At 45.8% G+C, this 26,690-nt stretch overlaps 1 protein-coding gene across 1 annotated transcript in view; it reads right to left on the reverse strand.

Annotated features, from left to right (window-relative positions):
- The window catches only part of DIP2C (disco interacting protein 2 homolog C), a 203,268-nt gene that overhangs the window by 17,402 nt on the left and 159,176 nt on the right, over nucleotides 1-26,690 (reverse strand). The window contains exon 33 of the mRNA XM_032425522.1: nucleotides 8,796-8,857. Coding sequence (XP_032281413.1) covers nucleotides 8,796-8,857 — 62 coding nt within the window. The remainder of the gene's footprint in view (nucleotides 1-8,795; nucleotides 8,858-26,690) is intronic.

Consider the following 26,690-nt stretch of genomic DNA (forward strand, 5'->3'; position numbering starts at 1 on the left):
CCCCGACTGCAGTTCTGTCCATCAGCCCAACGATGGCTGCAAGAGCATTGCCCCCTCATGTCGAGGACCTGCTGAGCACCAGGTTTTGCATTTGGTTGTCACGTCTCTTTAGCTTCTATTACTGAAGACCATTTCCAAAGCTTTTCTGTCTTTACGAAATCGATGTTTAAAAAGAATATAGCCCCTGCCTTTTAAAAATATCACTTAGGGGTGCCTGGGTGGCTCAGTCAGTTAAGCATCCGACTCTTGACCTCAGTCCAGGTCTTGATCTCAGGGCCGTGAGCTCAAGCCCCACATTGGGCTCCATGCCCAGCATGGTGCCTACTTAAAAAAATAAATAAAAAATAAAAACATCATTTGAAATAATTTTACTCAAAATGAATCAAAGACCTAAATGCAAAAGTTAAAAGTATAAAAATGTTATGAGAAAACATAGGGCAAAAACTTCACAATATCGGATTTGTTAAAAAACAAACAAACAAACAAAAAACCCCAAAAAACCTCAGAGGTTTTTTTAACACTCAACACTCAAAAATAAAACAATTTGATTAAAAATGGGCAAAGGACTTGAATAGACATTTATTCAAAAGAGATATATGAATGGCCAATAAGCACATAAGAAGATGCTCGATATCACTCGTCATCAGAGAAATGCAAATCAGAACCATAATGAGATACCACCTCACCCCCGTTAGGATGGCTACTATCAAAAAACCCAAAACAACAGGTGTGGGCGAGGATGCCAAGAAAGGGGAACCTCGTGCACTGTCGGTGGGAATGCAAACTGGCGCAGCCACCGTGGAAACCAGTATGGAGGTTCCTCAAGAAGTTAAAAATAGAGCTACCCTGTGATCCAGCAACTGCACTTCTGGGTATATACCCGAAAAATGTGAAAGCAGAGGCTAGAAGAGAGAGTTCTATGCCCATGTTCACAGCATCAGGAAGGTTGGAGCAATCCAGGTGTCCATCAATGGATGAATGGGTAAGCAGAATGTGGTCCATCCATACAATGGAATATTACTCAGCCCTAAAAAGAAGGGATTCTCACACATGCTCCAACATGGATGGGCCCTGAGGACATGTGGGGGAATGTGATCAAAAAGATGGGACCACTGGTTGACCCGTGAGCTGGACCTGGGTATTCGGAGGCTTCTCACCTCTCCCGTCTTTGGAATGTGGGTTCCAAGTGCCTTTCTGCTCCCAGAGGCTACTCCAGGGACACAGCCCTGACCTGGTGGCATGGTGTCGAGAACACACCCGCACAGTCCACGTGACAGAGCCCAGTTAGGGCCCCTTGTAACTTGTAAGTTCTGGTGGGTGGGTGCGGGGGATCCACCTGTCTTGCTGCCACCCAAGACGAGCAGCGTGTGTAAGTTCCCTTTGCTTATTAAAGCTGCCACCCGCCCTCACGGAGGGGCAGCCCCCTTCTTCAGGCCACTTCTGGGCTGCATACCTGCAGAACAGCACGCTCAGGAGAATAAGCTGGTCGCAGAAGGACAAACCCTGTATGATTCCACTTATGAGGTCCGCGGAATAGTCAAGTTCACGAAGACAGAAAGTAGAATGGGGGGTGCCAGGGGCCGGGGAGGGGGAGTTAGTGTTTGATGGGGACAGCGTTTCGGTTTGGGAAGATGTGGAAGTTCTGTGGATGGTGGCAGAGATGGCCGCCCACCAATGAGTGTACTGAACGCCACGGAACTGTGCGCCTAACGATGGTAAGATGGTAAGCTCTGTGTTGTGTGTGTTTACTCAGCTAAAATTTAATCATTTAGACATTATTACTTTGGGGTTCTCTAACATTTCCTCATGACTGACCCGATGGGCTGAGGGAATGTCATGTCCTTCTCGTGGGATCCCGTCTGGAGGCCCATTAGTCCATCCGTTCCCTTCGGGTTTGTTTCTGAGCTTGTCAATTCTTTGTCCATTCTGTGGAACATTCCAGCACATGATACCGGCATGCCCGTTTGCAGCGTCCTGTTACATGGCAGGGGACACGCGGTGCAGGAGGAGGTCACACGTTGCTTCAATATGCAGACCATGACTAAATCCCATGAGGCAGAAGCCACGCCGTCCTTTTGTGGTGCCCGTCGCACACGCAGCCCTGAGCTCCGCCCCTATGGTCCCCTGTGCCAGCCCCGGGCCACGGTCGGGCCCACGCCCGAGCAGGCGGCCAGCTCTTCTCCACAAAAGGACTCTCCAAGAGTAAGTTTTCTTAAGCAAAGAGATGCTTCCCTTCAAGGGAAAAGTATCTATGACGTTCACTTTCTAATGATGGCTGGGTATGACAGCCACACGGGCAAGAATTAGCTGGCTGCCCTTGGCTTTGCTATAATCAAATGGCATTCGTAGGGTTTTGTGGTGGTGATTCTGTGAACGGCGGGAGCAGAATAAGTCACCAGGATACAGAAAGAGAAGCTGAAGGTGCAGACCAGCTGGAAGAGGGTTTTCACAGACTTGTAGTTTCTGTCATCGTCTCTCTGTACCCACCCAGTCATACTCTGGGCCATTTCATTCAAAACCGCGATGTGTGTGTGCACAACACCAGAATGAGGAGGGAAGAGAGAACAGGAGATGATGGGACAGCCTTTCTCACTGTGCGGCTGGTCAAAGGGAGCAGGAGCGCAGGCAGAACAAGCGCTCCGTCCGGCTGATGCCACCAGCCCATGGCGGGGGAGCTGCTGAACCCCTCCTCCTTCTCAGGGCCTGAGTCCTGACCCCACACGAGACACTGGAGAACCCCCCAAAGCCAGCAGGATTGGACTTCCTGCAGAGCGTGCCGGGAAGGGCTCACGTCGCTCTGGCCACGTGCGCACACGTCACGACGAGAAATCAGGGGCCGTGTCCGCCTTCCTCTGGAAAGATCAATGCATGATCAACGTAGGAGGCGGCAATCTGCAGAGGGAGACTTCCCCCAGGGAACATGTGGGGTGTGAACCAAATCGCTGTACTGTCAGAGAACACGCCTCACTCATACGTGGTGGCTGTGAGAACACAGTGAGCGTCTGATTTTGGGGAAGGGGGCCCAGATGTCGCAAATGAAAATACAGGATGCTGGGTTGAATGTGAATTTCAGATCAACAATAGCACTTTTTAAAGCATACATTTACCCACGCATATTTGGGACATACTTGCACTAGGAAAATGATGCCTCTTGTATCTGAAACTCAAATTTAACTGGCTGTCATGTAGTTTATCTGCAGCTCCAATTTAGAGGATTTGGTAGAGGTCTTCAGGATAAGATTTAATGAATAAACCAGTGGGGCAAAAACTATCCAGTCAATACGTTATTTTTTATTCTTATTTAATTATTTAAATTTGATCTTTACTGAGAAAAGACCACAGAACAATTTCTCAGTAGAGCCTAAAATGTTCTAGAAAAGGAAGGAACACTTAGTCAAAACTCCACAAATGTTTGAATTGGGAAGGGGACTCAAATACATCACCCAAGCATTCAGAACCAGGTGGGGAAGGGGGGGGGACCCAAAACGAGCGAGGGCCGGGCTGAGAGGCCCAGTGACGTGGTCTGAGGTCACACGGCCAGCTGGTGGCAGAGCTGTGACCAGTGCCCAGATCAGCGCCTCTGTGGCTCTTACTTCTTCTCTAGGGATCTCCTGACAGGACAGCAGGTGTGAGAATGAGGTGCAAAGATCAGAAACAGGTGATGAGTTTGAAAGGTGTATGGTCCCTAAGGGATGCTGATGCTGGATGGAGGAAAAGCACAGAAAAAGTCAGGGGAAGAGCTTGCCTCTCCCAGCTCCCGAAATGTCCTTGGAATGGGCTGGGAGCCTGGGCCTGCCTCCCGCACCCAACCAGGGCCTCTCAGACACGGCTTCGGGGCTCCCCACCCACACAGCCAGCTCAGGAGATTTCGACAGGCTGATATGCTGGGCTGCATTCTAAAGAGGGGAGAACCAGAGTAAAGGGAATCATGTCTTTTTATGGAAGCTACCAATTCCAGGAAAGATTTTGGCCTTGCACGGAAGATGGAGGCTGGAAATTCACCCCAAAATTACCACGTTGCAAAATATGAACTCTTTCTTTTTACTCAGTTTTCTCCATTGATAAAGTCATCTGATTTTCAAGTACACTCCTTAAGAACCATTTAAGGAATGCACAAAACCCACACTACAACCCTGATCTCTTCACCTTCGACTACGTAGCCGCGATTAAGGTGGCCAAACAATGAACTAGAAGCATGTGTGCACACCTGTGGACAGCCAGACACAGACATAAGGGAGGACAGCAAATATAACAGATGGAAAAGCGAATCTATAACTATATATATAATGTATGTATCTATAGAAGCAATACATTGTTTAGATGTATTACATTAGTGAACCATCACGATGCTTCCACGAGGTAGGTCCTCCGATCCCTGCTGGACAGGCAGGGAGTGCTCGGGCTCAGCTGAGCGGAACCCAGGAGCAGTGGGTCCTGTGCCTCATGGAACGTCAGGGAAACTCCGATGCTCACAGCATCCAGAACTTCTGGGGTCAGCTCGGTCCACAAAGGGCCTGCGCAACTTAGGTGCCCAACACACCTCCCGGGTGGCTGTGGAGGACCGTATGACCGGAAATCAGAGATTCAGTAATAAATGCGAGCTCCATGTCAGGTTCTGCTAAGACCCTCATGCCAATCACTCGCACACCAGGAGCCAACCAAGAGCAGGGTCCCTTTTCAGCTGTTCTGTGTTCATCTGGCCCCCACCTGCCGTGGACTAAATCACAAGTCTACCAATGCACGTCTACTCTGCGCTCACTTCTCTCTGGGTCTCGATACTTGGTTAACCACTGACCAGGACTTAGTGGACTATCCCTGCTTTCTGGAGACTTAGCACCTCAAGTTAGGAGGAGTAAGGAAGCTAGGGAAAGCTTTATGCTAACATTGTGTCCATAAGATTTAACTGCTAAAACTATTTCTTTAAATGCTGAAAATTTTTTTTCTTTCCTATCTCAAGTCTGCAAAATCCAAGCGCTTACGGAAAGATCCAATTGGAAGAGATGGAGAGACCATGAATTCATCTTAAATGAACATATTAGAAAGAGTATTTTAAAAAGTAACACTTTCAAGTAGTCCCCAAACCATTTCATCATTTCCCCCTTGTGCACAGTGGGACTAAGTCTACCCCAGCATTAGGAGTCAGCCCCTTGCTATGTGAGGCAGAAATGTTCTCCACAGTGACCTGCTATAAATGCAGAGGACGAAATCCCAAACACTATGGGTCACAGAAGACAAGGGGGTGTTAGAAAAAGAGGCAGAAAGTCAAGTAGAAATCAAATCAATTTGGGTAACCTATTTGATCACAGGCTTCCACAATGTGGCTCTCCTCTGTCACCTGTCTCTGTCCCACATGTGCACGTGAGCACGCACAATCTCTCTCTAGGGAAACTGCACGTACACACGGACAAGTTAACCCTCTCCAAGTTAATTAGATCATAATTAAGCAGGTGCCCTGGGGCTCCTAGTGAAGGTACCAAAGCAACAAGTGATTAATCAACACTGACTCTCCATACGTCTGAGATTAGCACAACGGCCCCATTTTTTTTTTTCTCACAAATAGTGACAAGAGAGAGGGTCAGTATTTACAAAGGCTCTCCTGTTTCACCTGCACCCCTGCTGGGACCTGGAGCCAGGCGAGCTCCCTCTTGCCCCCGGGTCACCCTGGTGCCGTGGGAGGGACAGCTTCAACCCCGAGGCCCCCACAGCACCTCCAGGGCCCTTGGAGGGTGGCTGTACCATGCCCGTCCTGAGCACAGGGAGGCTGAGGTCACAGAGCCGGCCCAGATTTGAACTCTGATCAGCTGGACCCCACAGCCTCTCCGTCACATCAGCTAAGACACTTCTGGTTACGTGTTGATAAAGGTCAGAAGTGAGGCTGGAGATTTCAAGCTGGGTGATATTTTCTCTGGGGAATGTGCAGGGTGGATGGTATTGAACGGAACGGGCTTGAAAGCAGGAGGATTTCGCAGACTGGGGGTGTTGTGGACAGTGGCGAGGCCCCGGGGGCACGACTCCCAGCTCGAGGAGGGGGTGGGAGCTCCAGCTTGCAGAGGCAGGGGCCTCCCAGGCGAGGGGGAGGCCCCAGGGAGGTTTTCCGCTGCAGAAAAGCAGGCATGAGCAGCATGTCTGCCAGCGACCCAGCCCGACCTGGCTGGGAAGGTCTATTACAGGTGGTGAAGGCAATGGAGGACACGGAGGACACGGGAGCTCGGGCTCCCGGCTGCTGAAGCTCTGGGGACAGACCACACTGAAGGAGTGGTTATGCCATGTCCAGGTTTGCTTTGGTTTCGGTCGAACACTGACAGACAGAGGAGGCACTCCCCTCAGCTCCGGGCCTCATCTGTGCCCCGCCCGTGGGAGGTGAGAATGCAGCGGCACAACTGGACTGCAGGTGGACCGCCAGGCCAGAGCAGGAGGGCGCAGGCACCACGCGGGAGGCTTTCTTCCGAGAGGCCCGGCCAGGGCGGACGCGGGGTTCTGCGTGTCCTGCGTGGGAGCAGCTCGCTGGGTCCCTCTGACACTTGCCGACGTGGCCAGCGACGTGGCCACCAGCGTCGGTCATGACACAGCTGAAACTGTGAAGATGTGTGACCGACAGCAGCCTCCAGCTCCCCAGGTACTTCTACTTCCACCCCAGATGGCCTTGTCAGAGAGCATACGGCAGGGACAAAAGCGTCACTTAAAAGGTTTACGGACTTTGAAGACGGGAGAACGAGCAAGTCACCAGGAGCATGCACTGCATCTCAGGCCCCGACTCCTCCCCAAGCTCGGACCACTCTGCCGCACACTTCCCTTTCCCACGTCGCATGCTCTCTGCAGGAAGATCTGCCAACCAACACCTCCGCAGGGTCGCTCACAGACACCGTAGAAAGTACTGCCTACGGTTTCTGTTCAGCCCCTCCGTCCCCTCCGTGCGACCATCCCTGACACTCCAGGACGCTCCTGACGCCGTCATGCGTGGTACAGGCTGCTTGGGCGGCCAGTCGTGTAGTCAGCTGCCCGTCCTGGTCAAAGGGTCCGTGTTCGTCCACGTGCGCTCACGGTGCTTGCTCGTCCCGCGTTTGGGGCCAGGCCACAGGCGGAACTGCATAAATGCTACCCAAACAGGGATTCCTGGGGGAGCTCCTGCTCATCTTTTGAAGGTATAAAAGGTATAATATCATTTCCAAGTAGCTTCTGTAGAGGGTAAAGCAGATTTGTTCTAAAGCCTAGAAGTCACCATTTGGAAGTGTCGATGCCCCTGGAACAAGTTACTTGAACTCTTCAAAGCCAAATTTCTGAGTCGTGAACATGATCTACAGGGACTGTGCGGCGGGGAGCTGGCAAGGTGCGGGGGGGCGCGTGGTCGTGTCTGTCCTTGGCCTCCCGCACGGGCGTCCAGCCCAGGGCTCTAACCTTGATTCCCCTTCCACAGCAGAGTCTAAAACGAGGCCCCCAGAGACCAGGTGGGCTCCAGTGGAACACGGTTAGGGGGATGCAGGTGAGCCTATCAGGCTGAGCACACTGCATTTTGATCATCTGTGTGGGGCTGTCCCACGCGCTATAGGACATTTTTAGCTGCACCCCTGGCCTTCATCACTGGGACTCCAGCCATACTACTCCCCAAACTGCGCTCATCAGACATGGCCCGATGTCCATGGGGCCTGAGAGCCCTGCTGGGAATGCCCTGTGTGAGTCAGGGGTGGTACTCCCCGGCCTGGCTGGGGCATGCACGGCCCGCCTGGGCCCCTCCCCGGCCTCCATAGCCCCGCTCCCCAAAGCACGCAGGATTCGGTGTCATCCAGGAACATGCTAGGCCACCCACTCAGCTGGGTGAGTTTCCCCCATCCACTAACTGTGACCACGAACTCTGTTCTCCCCTCGCTGAACAGCATGATGACCCATGTCAGCAGGCAAGCAGAGGAGGAGACCCACAGTGTCTGGCCGTTGAAATGCCTTCGTCAAGCACCTGCTAGTCACTTCCGGACACACCTATATCAGGGTCCGTGTTCCCGTGTCCCATCACATAAACAACAACGAGTGGGCATCTCCATAGTGACCAGACAGAAACAGTCTACTCAGTGGGGAACCGCAGGCTTTTTGGTAGGCCCTCCTGGCTGGGGCAGAGATTCCTCGAAAGGTTCTCATCTTGCTTACACCTCCACGCTCTTCCCCCGCTTGAGGAAAACTGACAAATGCTCACCTTTCATTCTTGCTCAAGGCTGCTTGGGAAGCTGCACAGAAGGTAACTTCACTCATGTTTTAATTTTTCACGGAAACACCTTTACACAAAATTTCAATTCCCGTAAAGAAATGTGGGCAGACCTGCATCGGGCTCCCTGCTCAGTGGGAAGCCTGCTTCTCTTTCCCTCTCCCACTCCCCCTGCTTGTGTTCCCTCTCTAGCTGTCTATCAAATGAATAAACAAAATCTTAAAAAAAACAAAAAGAAAAAAACCAAAAAAAAACCCAAAAAGAAATGTGGGCAGAGTGCTGGTAGCTTTAAAAGGTGCAACACGGTGCCCAGTTAAAATGGTGATGGAAAGAACCACAGGCTTCTGGCCAGACTGTGACAGAAGCAACTCCGGTCACCCCTGCCCACTCTGCAACAGTCTTTGCTTACATCAAAGCGCAAAGCGGACTGCCCCACTGGGAACCAAACAGGTGGAGAGAGGTCGCGGTTCAAGCCAACTGGTGCAGCTCTCCTGCTTGATTCTCCGGCAACAGCGCTCCCAGCCGGCAGACACTACGCTCCTTCCCTCGCTAGACAGCCCTGCACACTGGGCAACCAAGAAACAAACCCACAAGCGCACCGTACCTGTCGTGTCTCAGAGCTCGCATATCAACATAGACGGTGGTTGGGTCAGGTCCCGAGGTCCCCTGCAAGCAAGGACACAGCGCGGTTAACTCACGTTTGTGTGGGAGGCATCTGCGTCTGCGCTTCCTACCAGTTAGCGAGAATTTCTGTGGTAAAATCTCAAACTGAACAAAAACTAAAAAGCACTAAACCCACACCTCTCTCCAAGATACCTGTTAGTGTCTAGTTTGATAACCTCAGTTCTGAAAGGAGCATCTTAGTAGGATTATGCCGGATTCTCACATGGCTTGACTGTCAATCATATTTACAAAGATAAGAAAGAAAAGAGGCGTGCCACACGTCTTGCCAAATAAACAAAGGCTGAAGCTGTGAAGATGTCTGGCTAGCAGGTTGTCAAGGATAGGAGGCATCGTTTGCTGAGAAGTTCCTGCTACATGCATTCTAAAAGGTGTGTTTTTAGAGGTCAAGATACTGAAGCAGAACATGGGACTCGGACTGACAGCTCGAAAAGGAAGAGATAAGAGATAATTATCTTGTTCCTTTTAGCTCTGCCTCTGTCTTCGCTTTCCTCCAGCTGAGGGAGGTTATTTTTGTCTGTGACACAGGGGAGGGAGGTGGTATGTTTATCAAGAGTGCAGTCAGCCCGGGAGCACTCCGTGACCCAGCTACCAAACACAGGGGTGCAGAGATCCGGTCTTGGCACCACAAATCCCTTCAAAACATGCTGGGTTGACTTCTGACCAATGATTTCCCTCCATGTAAGAGCAATGCAATTAAAGCTACGTTATAAACCAAAAATTCTAGCTCTATTTCTTGGGAATGCCATGTGATACCTTGGGTAGAAAAAGATGAAGCCCAAAACAAATTTCCAAAAATGGAGGGAGCCCCTCATAATTTATTTGAAGAACTATGCTAAAATTCTTCAGGAGAGAATCTTAACCTTGTATCATAAAAGAATAAGATAAAGACACCTTCCTTAAAGCAGGCTGCACTACTCAACACTCCTGGTCACCAGTCTCTTACCATGAGGACAGAGAACAGCACATGCCGTCAGCCTCTGTGTGGAAGCTTACACCCCACCCCGTATTATGCAAAGAACATTCTCTCCAACCTGTGGCTACTCAAGGAGCCATGTTACCGACTAGTGCTGAGTGGAGAACTAGTATGAAGTTCTGAGTAATGCAAAACACATAACCACAGAAGGCCAATTAAAAAGTAAACAAATCAGAAAACAGGTCACCAAATGTGGGAAGTGAAGTCAAACGGACAGGACCCCAAACTGGCAGAGAAACCACTGACTGTGCGTAATGGAAGTGTTTGTCGCGAGCGTGCGACGTTTGAAGACGTCTGAGAGAGCGCGTCGTGCTGGGCGCCAGTCCTCCGACCGTGGCCCGCACCCCCAGCCAGGCTCCGCACTCAACTTCTAGTGTGGCCCAGTGCTGGAAGCTGACGAGACGGTGGTGAGTGGGGGGCACTGGTGTGGATGAAGAGGAAGATCCCCTACCTGCTCAGCGAGCTTCCACAGCCTGTGGGGCTACAGCAGCAGGGGCGGGGGCAAGAACAAAGGAGAGAACACCAGACCAACAGAACCACAAATAAGCAACACACAGACACGCAAACAAAACAACCCAACAATTAAAATGGGATGTGGAAGAGGGAGGGGTAGGGAGGAGAATGCAAAAAGCAGGGAACAAAGTAAAAAGAAGATCAAAAACAATGTCAAATATGGAAATTGTTAAAACCAATCACTGTACCATTAAAGACTAAAAACAAACAAACAAAAATCCTAGATGTCAACAAACCCACAGAGCAACGGAAGAGAGCAACAGATGATCACCTTGGACATACAGACCCGAGTCACCTCCTTAATATACAAGGTCAGTGGTATCGCCCGGCAGTTTAAGTGTATGATGCTTGCAGTTTCTTTTCTTTTCTGAGGGAAGTAGGGAGTATGCATTTTATGGCCAAACTGTTGAACGTTCCCTCATTGAAATTCAATTGCTCCTTCAGTGACTTTAAACCAGGCGAGTCCGCTTAAATGCGGACTGCTTCTGAGAAACCAGGGCTGTAATGTAAGTAGATTTTCTCTTCCCTTTGATTTTCTTAGTAATGTTTTTGTTTGTCTAGTTCACAGTACTGCAAGAATGCAGTACATAATACATAAACACACAAAATAGGTGTGAAGCAGCTATTTATGTCATCACTAAGGCTCCTGGTCAACAGTGGGCTATTAGTAAAGTTTCCGGGGAGTCAGAAATTCCTTCTATGTGGGTTTGCCACTGGGTGGGGGTCAGCGCCCCTAAGCCCCACATTGCTTGAGGTCAACTGTAGTTCCAAGGCTCCGATGACAATCATGAAGGAGAGCCTGGATGCGTTCATATCTAAAATCAGGATGCCTAGCCCTGCTCCTCCACAAGAGAACCTACAAGAGAAGATGCCCAAGTACATGTGAAGCATGAAGCAACGGAGCCCTGGGCTCGCACTCAGTCCAGGTCAGCTGTGTGAGCAGGGACCTGCCCCTCCCGAGCACGCACCCCGCCCCTGTATCAGCCCCACACGCGAACAGAGAGCTCCCCGTCCCGAGCACGCACCCGTCAGCCCCGCACGCGAACAGAGAGCTCCCCGTCCCGAGCACGCACCCCTGTCAGCCCCGCACACCAGCAGGGACCTGCCCCTCATGAGCTCGAGCCTCGTGTCAGTCTCACAAAGACACTTCCTCCTGGTTTGTTCTCACCTTCCGTGGTTTTGGGGTCCATGGCCACCCCTCTTAAATTACCGACGTTGGCGCAGCAGAAACACTCCAGAAAGCACCTGGAGTCAGGTCCCTGGAGCGCGTGGGGAAGAGCGAGGGACAGATTCCAGTCCTCCCAGAAGTGCTCTCCAGGGCCCTGGATGAGGGACAGTCGCGGTCCGCGAGGACCGCCGCAATATCAAGTCGTCAGCTGGATTTCCAGGTGGTGACACCCAACGCCAGAGGGAGACGCTACCACTGCTCAACGGGGAGTGGAGCCTTTAAGAACAGCAATGCTCCAGATCTGGAATGAGGCTTCCATCCCCCTGTCACTGCCTTCACAGTGGCAGCCAGGCAGTGGCTTTCTTGGTGTGGAGCTGTGGCAGGACAAGAAGGAACAGGCTCGGGAAAGGCGTCTGCACTTGAAGGTACACGGGACTTTTACTGGACCTATTCAAGCCGAATGCAAGGTTTTCAATAATTCCCTTCATAATTCCTTGAATCCCAAACATTCCAAATATTAATGGAGCAAATTAAGCCCATGTTTTCTGTAAATTAATTTAATTCACAGATTTTGTTGTGATGGCTCAAGGCATTATGTCAGAGAAAAATATGTATGACCAGGAATAAATTTCCCAACCTGTAGGCGCAGGGAAGGGACAACTCAGCATCTGGAGCAAAATCCCTCTGTGCATTCATTAATAAGGGATACACGAAGGAGGAGGTAAAGAGTTAATATATAGTTGTTTCCAAACTTTAAAAATCTTAAGGTACAAAAAAATTGAGATTTCAAGATACATATGAGGGACTGTGTATTTAACAAAATTTCCTCACTTGAACAAAATTTACTTTGACAAAGAATGTAAGCTGGAGTTTCTTTAAATAAGGAGATCCCTAATGCATAAAAGTGCCCCCGAGTATTTAAAGATCATCAAATATTTGCAAAAAGGACCAGCAGGAAAGAAAATCCACTCATTCCAACTGGAGCTTATTCAGAAATGACAGAGCATGTTTGAAATTTCAGGTTATATTAATAAAAAAAAAAAGGATTCACTCTAAAGGTCAGCTGTACAATAAATATGTTGCATATGGACATATTCATACTAAAAATCATTTTTTCTTTGGTATAAAAGTACTGTCAGTTAGGCATTAAACACCTCTTGAACACATAAGCTATATTTAAATCTCAGCTGAAAATATACAGATTCACATCCTAAACACAGCACAGAAAATGCAACACCTCAGCACATAGTACCGTAAGCTTACGTAACAAATTCCCGAGTGGAAATGTGTGCAATAAAGCCACAGTGCCAAAGTACTCATGTTGGGCGTATCTACTGTGCTGGGTGTTGGAGGAGTCGAGGGAGTTATCCATAAACGGGGGTCAGGGGAGGCGGTGTCCCCCGGGGCAGATTATGGGGAGCACGAAGCAGACTCTGGGCACAGCACAGGCTCATTGCTGGCCACGCTGGTGGTTGAACGCGAGCGGTGGTCCTGCCCGCAGGACTCAAGCCAGGTTCTTTGGTGCTCCTAGCAGATCTGTGTATCAACCATGATCTTTTCACCATTTTAATTGAGGTATAATTTACAGTAAACAAAATGCACAGATTTTTCACATTTGGTTACATGAATTTGGACAATCGTATATACCCATGTGACTACCACCCCAAATAGCATATAAAAACTCCTTCACCTCTGACCCCAAAAGGCTACCACTTTGTGATTTCTAACACCACAGATTAACCTATTATCAGACTTCATATAAAATAACACAGCATGTATTCTCCTGTGTTGGCTTTCACTGAACACGATGATTCTGGAATCCACACATGATGTTTGCGGCAGCAGCTTGCCCCTCTACGTTCTGGGAAGTGTTCTGCTGTATGAACACGTCATCATGTACTCTTCCATCCTGCTGCTGTGGGACATTTGGGTTATCTCCAGTTAGGGGCTATCCTGACAAAGCTTGTACAAATAAGTTTGTAGGCAGGTTTTCTTTCCGGTACATACTCTGACATGCTGGCTCACAGGGCTGACATGCATTGAACTTTATAAGAAACTGTTAAATCTGTCCCCAAACTCGCAATGATTAAGGGTTCTAGCTGCTCCACGTCTTCATCACCATTTAGTACTGTCAGCCTTGTTGATCTTAATTATTCTAGGAGGTGAGACATGGAAGCACTGTATTTTTTTTTTGAAGTGAAAATCACGGTTTCAATGGAGAACCACATGTTGTGCTTTGACTCATTTTTGGGGAGCTAATCAGCAAAGGGAGGAACTTCAGGAACCGCACAGAACATGGAACGCTTCCCAAATCTGCAGGTCACCCTGCAGTAGCTGTGCTTACCTGTTCTATATTGTCCTCACCGTGGGCTATGTGCTGCCTACGCAAGTATGCCATGTGATTCGTCAGCATTTTCCTGATAACTACAGATGCTGAGCACATTTTATGCACTTCTTGGCCCTTTGTAGGTCTCCTTCTGTGAAATGTATATTCAAGTCTTCTGCAGATTTGTCAGATATGTTATTATAAATACATCTTCCCAGTCTGTATTTTTTCTATCAATTTTCTTAACCATATTAATTTTAATTTTGATGAAGTCCAGTTTATCATGTTTTCCTTTTATGCTTAGTGCTTTTTTGTGCCCTAAGAAATCTTTGCATATCCCAAGTAATGAAGACCGTCTTTGCAGTATTTCCTGGAAGCTTTACTCTAAAACTCTCATCACAGACATTCAGGTCCATGATCCACCTAGAACAGATTTTCGTGATTTTCGTGTATTCTACGAGGAAGGGATTGAGGCTACTTATACCCATCTAAATCTTCAGTCATTCCAAAACATTTGTCAAAAAACCTTTTCTTTCCCTACTCAATGGAGTTGGTGACATGGGGTCTATTTCTGGATTCATTTTTTCCCCCAGGTTTGCTTTGTTTTTGTGGTTTTGCTTTCCTCTCTGTTGGTCTCTCTGGATGCCAATGTCACATTGTCTTGATTACCAGAGCTTTACAGGGAGTTTCAAAATCAGGTACCTAAGTCCTTCAACACTGTTCTTTTTCAAGACTGTTTTTTCTTTTTTGCAATTCCATAACAACTTTAGAACCATTTTGTCAATTTCCTCAGGACAAGCCTTCTTAGATTTAGTTGGGACTGATCAGTTTTGGGGGAAAAAAAGTCATCTTAAAAATACTGACTCATTGGTTGAGCGTCTGCCTTTAGCTCAGGTCATGATCTCAGGGTCCTGGGATCGAGCCCCGTGTTGGGCTCCCTGCTCAGTGGGGATTCAGCTTCTCCTTCTTCCTCTGTCCCCCCTACCCCACGCGCTCATGGTCTCTCAAATAAATAAATAAATCAATCTTTTAAAAAAAATGCTGACTCATCCACTCCATGACTATGACACATCCATTCATTTATTAGGATTTCATTTCTTTCAGCAATATTTTGTGATTTTGGTGTACTCCTTTAAGTGCACCTTTCATTCTTAAGTATTTGAAGTTTTTGGATATTATAGTAAATGGCATTTAAAAAATTTCATTTTCTGGTTGTTCATTACTACTCTAAAGAAATACTATTTACTCTTTTTAATTTTTATTTTTTATTATGTTATGTTAGTCACCATACAGTACTTATATTTTAAATCCTGTATAGTTAACATATAGTGTTATATTAGTTTCAGGTGTACAATATGGTGATTCAACAATTCTGTGTATTACTCAATGCACATCAAGATAAGTGCTCTCAATCCCCTTCACTCATCCTCACACTCCCCCCCACCTCCCCTATGGTAATCATCAGTTTGTTCTTTATATTTAGGAGTCTGTGTTTTGGTTTGTCTCTTTTTCGTTTGTTTTGTTTCTTAAATTCCACACATGAGTGAAATCATATGGAATTGGTCTTTCTCTGACTTATTTCACTTAGCATAGTACACTCTCTGTCCACATTGTTGCAAATGGAAAGATTTCATGCTTTTTTAGAGTGGAGCAATATTCCGTTATATACACACACACATATATATATATATATACACACCACCACCATACACACACACACACATCTTCTTTATTCATCTATTGATGGACACTTCATCTATTTATTGATGGATATAAACATACATATATATATATATACACCACATCTTCTTTATTCATCTGTTGATAGACACTTGGGCTGTTTCCATATTCCAGCTATTGTAAATAATGCTGCCATAAATACAGGGGTGCACAGGAATACAATTTTTTATGTATAAACTTTTTTTTAAAGATTTTATTTATTCACTTGAGAGAGAGAGAGAATACAGAGGCAGAGGGAGAAGCAGACTCCTGACGCAGGGCTCAATCCCAGGACCCTGAGATCATGACCTGAGCTGAAGGCAGATGCTTAACCGACTGAGCCAGCCAGGGACTCTATGTATAAACTTTTTATTTTGTGCTATTCCTAACTTTACATATTAGTAATTGTGGTTTTAGTTCCATGGGAGTTTTTATGTGCACTATTGGGAAGTCTGCAAATAACAAGTTTTACTTCTATTTCCAGTATTTGCACCTTTTATGTCTTATCACATTGGCTAGGACTTCAATACAATGCTGATGTTCCTGATTTTAGGGGGAAAGCTCTCAAAGTGGACCCCTGAGAATGAGGTTCCAGCTTTTTGCATATGTTTTTTCTCAGACTGAAGAAGCTCCCATGTCTTCCTAGTTATCCCATGAACAACGGGTTTCTTACATCTATTGATACATCATACAATCATATTATTTTCTCCTTCATTCTGTTATAATATAGTAAATTAGACTGATAGTTTTTAAATGGTGAAGCAACTCTGCATTCCTAGCTAAATCATGCTTGGTTGTGATTCACTACTCTTTTTATGTGTTGCTGCACTCAATATGCTAGTATTTTGTTTGGAATCTTTTTCACATGGGATATTGGCCTGGATTTTTAATTTCTGGGAATTTTTGTCAGATACCGGTATCCAGGTTACATTCACTTCATAACACATGTTGGATCATGTTCCTTTTTCCTCTATTTTCTGAACAAGTTTTGGCAGGATTGGTATTTTCCCAGTGAAATCATCTGGGCCTAGAGGTTTTCTTTTTATCTCCTGTGAAGGTTTTGGATTATGGATTCAATTTCTTTAATATATATATATGAAATGACCTTCTTCTGAAATGACCTTCTTTATCTCTGGTAGTATTCTTTGTTCTGAAATTAATGTTGCTTGATATTCATATAGCCACTTCAGCTCTCCGTTAAGATTAGTATGGTACATTCTGTCCTTATACTCAATCTATTTGTGTCTTTATGTTTAAAATGAGTTTGTCATAGGGAATGTATAGTTAGGTTTTGCTTTTGAAAAATCCAATCTCATGATCTCTGCATCTTACTTGGGGTGTTTAGACCATTTATATGTATTGAATTATTGATGTGGTTATGTTTAAATATCTTTTTAAAAATTCACCCTACCTGTATTTTCACCCCTCTTTTCAGACTTCTGTATTTAGTATTGTTTCATAGGTCCATTTTATCTCCCTTGCTGGCTTATTAGTTTATTAGCTACTTAAAGAAAACAAATCTGTGGTTATGTTCAGGTTTTTAGCATACAACTTTTTCACAGCCTACCTGCAAGTGGTATTATACCACTTTTTGTATGACATATACACCTTGTGATAGTCTATTTCCATCTCTCCCCTCCCAACCTCTGGGCAGTTGTCATACAGTTGACTTCTACACATTATAAACCCCACGCTACAATACCATTTTTGTCTAAGCCATCAATAATCTTGTAAAGAGATTTAAAAAGTGCTAAAGGTCTTACATGTTTACCTAGGCAGCTGCCATTTCCAGTTCTCATTCATTGCATAGATCCAGATTTCAATCTGGTATCATTTCTCTTCTGCCTAAAGGATTTCCATTAATTTTTTTTTTTTTAAAGATTTTATTTATTTATTTGACAGAGACAGACACAGCGAGAGAGGGAACACAAGCAGTGGGAGTGAGAGAGGGAGAAGCAGGCTTCCTGCAGAGCATGGAGCCCAATGTGGGGCTCGATCCCAGGACCCTGGGATCATGACCTGAGCTGAAGGCAGACGCTTAATGACTGAGCCACCCAGGCGCCCCTCCATTAATATTTCTTCCTGTGTGGGTATGCTGATAGTAAATTCTCAGCTTTTTTTTTTTTTTTTTTTTTGTTATGGCTAAAAAAGTCTTTATATAGCCTGTGCTCTTGAAAGATATCTCCACTGAGTGTAAAATTCTAGGCTGACAACTCTTTTCTTTCAGTACTTAAAGATGTCCTCTATTGTCTTATTTCTCACGTCAGTTCTGATAAGGAACATGAAATGATCCCTATCTTCGTTCCTCTGTATATAATTTGACTTCTTTTTCATCTGGCTGCTTTTAAGATATTCCCTGTATCACTGTTTTGAGCAACTTAAGCAGTTTCCTTCAGGTTATGTTGGAGGTAGCTGAGCTTTGAGATTTGTGGGTTTATAGTTTCATCAAATTTAAAATAGTTCTTCATGTATTTTTTCTGGACCTCTATCCCTTCTTTCTCTGTTTTGGGGACTCCAAGCACCTGTATATTAAGTCATCTGAAGTTCCCCACAATTCAGTGATGCCCTTACCATTAAAATTTTTTCTATGTTTTATTTTGCAAAGTTTCTATTGCTATGTCTTCAAGTTCACCAATATTTTCTTCTGCCATCAATTCCATCACTGTATTTTTCATCACAAATATTGTAGTTTTCATTTCTAGAAGTTCAATTTGTTTTTTTCCCCTCTAACATTCCATGTTTCTTCTTAACGTTTTGAATATCTGGAATACAGTTAAAATGACTTAGTATCCTTGACTATAAATTTAGTATCTGCATTAGTTTAGTTCAGTTTTGATTGACTGTTATTTCTCCTCATTGTGGATATTTACTTGTTTCTTGGTATGCCTGGTAATTTTTGATAGTATGTCAGACATTGTAAATTTGACCTTGCTGGGTGCTGGATATTTTTGTATTCCTGTAAATATTCTTGAGCTTTGTTCTACATCAAATTACTTGGAAAGATCTTGATTTTCCTGGTTCTTGCTTTTAATATCTGTTAGGTGGGACCTGAGCAGTGCCTCATGAATTATGAGATTTTCAGTCTGGCTGCTGGGAACAAGCAGTATTCACTCCAGCCCTTTTGGCTGGTTCTTTGTGTGACTCTGAGTAGTTTTCTAACATGAATTGATGCTGACTGGTGTTCAGAAGATTACTTGAGGAGGATGCTCTACAAACACTTGAGGAGGGTCCTCTGGGGATCCCCAGAGCTCTATGTGTCTCTTTCCTCTGTAGCACCCTGTTCTGTGAACTCTAGCCACCTTTTGTCTCCGCAGACTCAGCTCCATCTCCTCCACTCAAAGAGCTCACCAGGCTGCAGTAACCTAGAGAAATCACAGGGCTAACCTTGCTTCTCTCAGGGCTCTTCCTTCTTTGTCACTTGACATCTAGGGTCATGCTTCATGTATTTGACCATTCTTTATTTGTTTCAGGGAAGAGGATATATCTGGTCCCTGCTACTCCATCTTGGCCAACAGAAGAAGACCCTAGCCTTATTACATGTAAATTTTTTCCTTCTCTCCATCACTCCTTATCTCTCAGATGTATTTAGGTGTAATTTGCATGCAATAAAATTCATCCCTAAGTTTACAGGTTGATTGACTTTGACAAATGTATAGTCATGTAACTACCATCACAATCAGGACATAGAAAATCTTTATCATCCCAAAAGTCCCCTCCTGCCTCTTTGCAGTCAATCCCCTCCCCTGGCCCCCAGCACCTGGCAACACTGATCTGATTGTTGTACCTATAGTTTTGCCTTATCCAGGACATCATATAAATAAACTCATATAGTATGCAGACCTCTGTGTCTGGCTTCCCTCATCCAGAAGATTATTCCTGAGGTCCAGTCATGCTGTTCCCTGCAGGAGCAGTCTATCCCTCCCACTACTGAATAGCACATTGCTGCATGAATGGAGTACAACCTGCCCTGCCATTCTCAGGTAATGGATATGTAGCTATTTCCAGTTCTTGGTGATTATGAATGAAGCTGCTGGACACATTTGTGTGTCGGCCCCTGGGGGGATGTACACTTTCACTTCCCTTGCGTGAACACCCAGGAGATAAATGCTGGGTCATATGGCAAGTCATGTTCAATAGTTTAGGAAACTCACAAACTGTTCTCCAAAGTTGCTGTGCTGCCCCACATCCCCAACAGTGATGTATGAGGCTTCACAAATTGTCCCGTTCCCTGCTAGCACATGGTATCATTAGTCTGCCTCTCTCTTATTAGTGATCAGTATTGCTAGTTTACCAAATTTATTAATTTTTGTAAAGAATCAACTTTTCACTGTACTGAGTCTTCCATTGTCTGTTTTCTATTTAACTCATTTCCACATTTATTTTTATTTTCTCCAACTTTGGGCTTGAGTTTTTTGCTTTTTCCTAGATTTTTTTGAGGTGGAAGTTAAAATAGATTTTACACTCTTCTCTTTCCTAATACAAACATTTACTGCTGAGCACTACTTTAGGTGCAACCAACAAAATTTGATATGCTGTGTTTTCATTAACAATCCTTTTAAAGTACTTTCTCATCTTCCTCATGATTTCTTCTTTTATATATGGGTTATTCAGAAGTGTGTTGTTTAATTTCCAAATATTTAGGGATTTTCTGGCCATCTTCCTGTTATTACTAGTTTAATTATATCACAGAGAATATACTGTGTGATTGTGGTCATTTAATATTCATTGAATATTATAGTCTTTCCTGGGTATTTTTCATGTTTGACAAAAATGTCAACTCTACATATGTTGGTGTCTGAGTCTGCTTGGGCTGCCATCACAAAATGCCATAGACTGTGTGCCTTAACAGAAATTTATTTCTTCATGGTTCCAGAAGCTAGAAGTCTGAGACCAAGGAACCAGCACAGTTGGGTTCTGGTGAGCGCTCTCTTCTGGGCTTGCTGATAGCTGCCTATACGTGGCTTTTCCTCACTGTGTGTGCATGGAGGGTGCAACCCTGATTTCCCTCCTTGTAAGGACACAAATCCTATCAGATTAGGTCTCTTCTTCTTTTTTTTTTTTTTTAAGATTTTATTTATTTATTTGACAGAGAGAGCAAGAGAGCACAAGCAGGGGGAACAGTAGAGGGAGAGGGAGAAGCAGGCCTCCCGCCGAGCAGGGAGCCTGATGCGGGGATCGATCCCAGGACCCTGGGACCATGACCTGAGCTGAAGGCAGACGCTTAACAACTGAGCCACCCAGGCACCCCAAGTATAGTGTTCTTAAATGTCAATTACATCAAGTTAGGTGACAGTGTTGTTAAAATCTTCTATATGCTGATTTTTTTTCTTACTTATTTTATCAATTACTGGGAGAGAGATGTTAAAGTCTCCAACTATGACTATGAATTTGTTTTTTTTCCTTTTGAATTCTGTCAGTTTTGCTTCACGTATTTTGAAACTCGTTTTTAGGTGCATATGCACTTAGGATTTTTATGTTTACTGGTGAACTGACCCTTTAATCATCATTCAATGGACACCTTCACTTTCAGTAACCTTTACATCTAACATGTCTGTTATTAATATGGCACACCAGTCATCTTCTGCTGACTTTGTGTCTACTTTCAACTTGTCAATACCCTCATAGTTACGGTTTCTTGTAACCTTTACACACAGTTGACTCTTTTTAACTTGACAATCTCTGCCTTTTAATTGCCTGTTTAGTTAATTTACTTTTAATGTAATTGTTGATATGATTGGCTGTTTATTTGTCCCTTTTGTTTTTGTTCTTCCTTTCTTTTTCCCGCCCCCCTCCCCACAAACAGAATATTTTGGGTATAGTATTTTATCTCAATTGACTTTTTTTTTAGTGGTTGATGTAGGGATTAAAATTGGCATAATTTATCACAATCCACCTTCACATAATGTGCTTTATGAGCATAAAGAGCAGCATATTTCCATCCACCTCCTTGTCTGCCCTGAGGTTTGTCACCTCATGTGCCACTTCTACTCATGCTACAAATACCTCAATTGTCTTTTTCTTTTGCTTTGAATAGTTAATGGTCTTTAAAGAAATTTAAAATATTTACATATCTATACATTGCTAGAAAAATTTTCAAATGTTTCCTTGTATTTAGCTTTTCTAGCATTCTTTGCTTCTTCCTACAGATCTGATCTGCCTTGTGTGCTTTCTTCTCTCCACCTGAGCAGTTCAGCCTTTCTTGTAGTGCACGTCTGCTGCTGATGGAGTCTCTCAGCGTTGCCCTGTCTACAAATACCTGCTATTGTCTTCCCAAAGGGTATTTTTGCTGGATAAGCAATTCTTTTAGCACTTTGCATGGATCACTCCACTGTGTTCTGACTTCTGTTGTTTCTGTCATTTTTATTGTTCTCCTTTGTGCACCGTATCTTTATTTTTGTAGCTGCTTGAAGACCATCTCTAACTTGGCTTTCAGCATTTTGAGAACGATTCAACTAGGTTTGTTTTTATTTACTCTGCCTGGAGCTCACAGAGATGCTGAGTCTGTAGGTCGGCACCTCTCATTGGTCCTCGCCATTATGTCTTCAAATGGTTCTCTGTCCCAGTCCCCTCACCCGCCCCTTCTGGGATCCTACTACACGTACGGCAGACAACTTGGTATCACCCCAGAGATCCCACATACTGTTCCATTTTACATTCTTTCCTTCTCTCCTGGTGTTTCCGTTTGCAGAGCTTCTACTGATGGGACCTGAAGTTTGCTCATGGGGCCTCTCCGTCTGCATCCAGTCTGCTACGGGAACCACGAAGAATCTTCTTTCTATGTCTGCAGCTTTCATTTCTAGCATTTCCATTTGGGTTTTTTTTTTCGTACTTTTTATCTTTCCGTGACATCCCCACCTCTTTGTGCAAGGCGCATACCTCTTCAACTGCACCCTTTAACGTATGTATCCTAGTTCTCTCAGAGTTTCTGGTAATTCCAGCATGTCTACTCTACGGACTATTTCCGCATTCTTCTTGTGCCCATGTATTTCCTCTGTGCATGTCTTTTAGTTTTTTACTGTAAAGCAAACACTGTGTTTAAGAGACCAGTGGAGACTGAAGTAAAAAGCATGCACTCCCAGAAAGGGCACCTCCTTCTCTGGCCTCGTTCGGGTGTCTCAGCGATCGATCTGTGCCCTTTGTAGGTGGCCTGGGATCTCTAACAGCTCCACTGAGATGCCAGTCCATGCTGGCTTCATGGCTGTGGGCAGGATGAGACTCCGGACACCAGCTTTTTGCCTGACAAGGTGGTTCTCTGTCTCTCCAGCCTCACCCCAGCCTTCTCCATCCTGCAGCCAATGCCCAGCCTTTGGAGGCAAACATGCTGCACTTGGTGAAGGTCCAGGGGGCTGCGACACACATGCTCAGCCCTCTTGTCCCACCTCTGTCTTTGGAGCGCAAGGGGAGTGTATCCAGTGGTCTGCAGCTGCCCAGAGGGGGCCGCTCAGCATTCCTGCTCTCTGCTCATCCCTCAGTACCTCTGCCTTCTACCCACTGAAGGCCCACCGTCCCTCAGGGGAAATGGTTTCTCAGGCCACCCCCCACCCAAACAAGGCTTCAGATGCTGGTTACTGTGCATTTACTAGAGGCCTAAAGAACCTCAGATGATTCTCTTGGCTCTCCTGCCCTGCTGCCGGCTTCTGCACTCTCCCCTCTGGACAGTGGAGACCTGCAGACAGGCTGGTGCAGGGATGCAGAGTGACTGAGCTGTGCTTCTTGGGATTTTGACCCACTCTCCTGCACTACGTGCCACATTAGTGCACTCAGGGTTTGGTTGGTCTCTACGGTAAGTTCCCCCTGCTGCTTCTCTGCCAGGGATGAAAATAAGGGTGGCTTCTCTCCACAGGTGACTTCAGTTCACTGAGACTTCCGTTAATCTTCAGCTCTCTGACAGATCTTAAAAACTGTGACTTGTATATTAACCAGGTTGTTTTAATGGTTAGGGTTGGAACAACAGTCTCTTGTGACTTATGCAGCCTAATAAAAAATGGAAGTCCAGAATTCGTTATATATAAATATACCTTTTGCTAACATCAAACAGAGCTGGTCTCTGTGGTTTGTCTGAAGCATCTCAACTGATTTAGAAACTAGTATCAGGAGTGGTTGCAGTAACAGATTGTCAGGGAAGTAAGAGGGTCTGAAATTAATTAGTGGGTTTGGTAGGAGCCAAAGGCAGTGAAAATCCGGCTCGTATGCTGGAGCGGACCGTGGCAGTCCATGCCATGTCCTGACAAATTGGTTAATTAACTGACTTTCACAAAGGTCAGCGAACCCATGTGCAGAAAAGGAGCCTGCCTCTTTTCGCAGTTCCCTAGAAACACAGCCATGACCGCTCACTCCCGTGTCACCCGCTTCTGCTGAGCTGCACCAGCAGAGCTGGGTCGTGCAGAGAGAGGCTATACTGACCGCAGGCCCAGGCTGCTCACTCAGCCCTTCAAGACAAAGTGCCACCGACGGCTTCGGGTCGGGGAGCAGTGTGAACGCATGCAGACTGAGGCAGGGCAGCTGTGTCTGCGAGTGCTGCTCAAGTCGAAGGACCAATGAGAAGCTCAGATGCCCATGTTCTTCGTTCAAGGCACCAACTCAAACCCAGGAAATTCCTGCAGCTGATAAAGGATCAACCCACACCAAAGTGACCCCTTGCCTGTGAAGCCTGCGGTGTTCAGCCTCAGGTGCCCAGCTCATCATGGTCTCCTAGGACCCTAGGCTCTTCCTGTTATTCCCAAAGCTCCGGAATGTCCAGATGGGAAGACACGCCCAGGAACCAGCAGATCCAACACCAAGTCTGTTCACTGTGGTACCCCGCCCCCCCCGCGCCTAGCGCACACCCAGTCATGCCATACAGAGGGGTGCAAGAATGCGTCTTCTCTTCTCTGCCTTTGTCCCACAATTTACGGAGCCCATCCGTCCATGGCGGTGAACTTTACAGCCTAGTCCACAGCCGACAAGCCAGCATGAGGGAATGTCCACCACCCAGCAGCAATCACAGTAACAGCAGAGGCTTGAGCTCATTTCTTTTTTGGACAGAGGGCGGGTGTGTTATCGGTTCTAAGTGTGAAAGCTGTGTTATGATAGTTTTTTTGGGGGGGGGCGATGTGTAAGAATGGGACAGAGTGTGTGTTGATTAAGGCAGCCAAAGAGATGGGCTGAAGTCGCCATCCGTCACCCCTTTTTGGTTACCAAGCATCTGAACCCCTTTTCTGTATTTGGGGAACTCTACTTTTGGAGCTGTGCTGGATACAAAGCCCCTGTGTGGTGACTAAAGCTAACTGCCACCCTCCTCCTGCTCTCCTGGATTCCAGCCTGTGGGCAGGTAACCAAGCCCGCCAGGTACCCGCATCCATCCATGGCACCGGACAGCATGCACGCTCCCGCCTGCGGCGGCGGCGATTCTGCAGCACAAGCACCAGCTGGTCACCTTATGACTCCCAAACTCCAGCGTCCTCTCACGAACGGCACGAGCTATTCCTGGGTGCGCCACCCTAAACCGGGTTCCAGCGCCCCAGATGCCTCTGAGAGCCACCCATGGTGTCTTAACAAATTCCTTTTCATTCAGATTGCCAAGGAAGGTTTCTGCCGCTTACAAATCAGAATGTGGACTAGGATACTGGGTGACTGAGATGCAGGTCCCATGATCGCCAGTGTTAATTTTCATTCTCTGGGACAACACGGATCAGCAGAAAGGGTGTGCGGGTTTCAGCTGAATGTGACTCATTCCTGGGAGCATATAAACCCCCCACAACACCTCATTTACTGTCAGTTTCCCCCATCTAAAAGCAGTGGAGGGGGAAAATGAGAGCTCAAATTCATGAAAGTATTATAACTATCAATTTTCTTTTGAGAATTACTTAAGATTTATATCAGCCTCTGAGCTTCCTGGTTTTTTTCTTTCCAACAATGACTTCACTTCTCATATCAGGGTGGCTGTATTTCTCCTTCATTGTGTGAGTTTTAAGATTGAAGGTTGGCTATAACTGTTACTATTGATTTAATTCCACACAGCTATTTATGATAAGCTTTCCTCCCAGATAAATTAATTGGTATTTTTAAAAAATATCATAAAGATCAAAGTTTCTGCTAAGGTGACTTAAAAGTTTTAGGAAAGAGAAGACCTCATATTCCCTCCTTCCTTCTGCTGGTGAGGAGGATACTCATTTTTCTGTTACAATGAGCTAAATTTCTTAATCGAGTACAACCGAAGACCTTTCAGCTTACATTTCTGAAAAGAGTAATTGCAGTTGTAGGCAATGTCTTTTTCAACAGAGGTTAATAAACACGTGACACTTCTTAACAGCACTAACGGAAATTTATGTTAAAGTTATTTAAACTCAGAAGTCATAACTTGATCTAATGTCCACTTCTGTCATAGATTCAACAAATCCAAATTGTTTTAAAGTCATTTTTATGGCTAAAGATTCTGGGAAATGTCATTTCTAAGCATAAAAAATGGCACATACTTCTACATTTCATTCTTGCATGTTGTCTATAATATGCCAATATTTCATGTAAAATTCAAGTCAGCCACAGTTAATTTTATGAGTCCATTCTTTTGCCACAGAGCTATGACACTGAACTCAAGGGGGCTGTGTTGAAATAATTAATGTGGCAATTCCTGCTTCAGAATGATAAGTGGGTAAATAAACCGTTTCTGAGATAGAAGAGCTGAGTCAACAGCAGCACAGAAATTATGACTGTCCCAATCTTCTATTTTTATGATCGCCTCATATTTAGATTTTTTATACTTGCCCAGTTGTATATTGGACAACGACACATTTGTCAATTTTCAGGATTTTCTCTTAAACCCGGGTTTCATGCAACAGCACAAGCAAGCAGCCACCACAGCTCTGAGCTGTCAGGACGCCTTCCAGCATGCTGCCCACCATGGCCACGGAGCGGAGAACGCCCCAACCTCCCCCACCAACCTCCCACGCACAGCCACGGAGTGGAGAATGCCCTAACCTCCCACCCACCAACCTCCCACCCACGGCCACGGAGCGGAGAACGCCCCAAACTCCCCCCACCAACCTCTCACGCACGGCCATGGAGCGGAGGACGCCCCAACCTCCCACCCACCAACCTCCCACCCATGGCCACGGAGTGGAGAACACCCCCAACCTCC

Source organism: Phoca vitulina, unplaced genomic scaffold, assembly GCF_004348235.1.
Source record: "Phoca vitulina isolate PV1807 unplaced genomic scaffold, GSC_HSeal_1.0 scaffold33, whole genome shotgun sequence".
NCBI classification, from domain to species: Eukaryota; Metazoa; Chordata; class Mammalia; order Carnivora; family Phocidae; genus Phoca; species Phoca vitulina.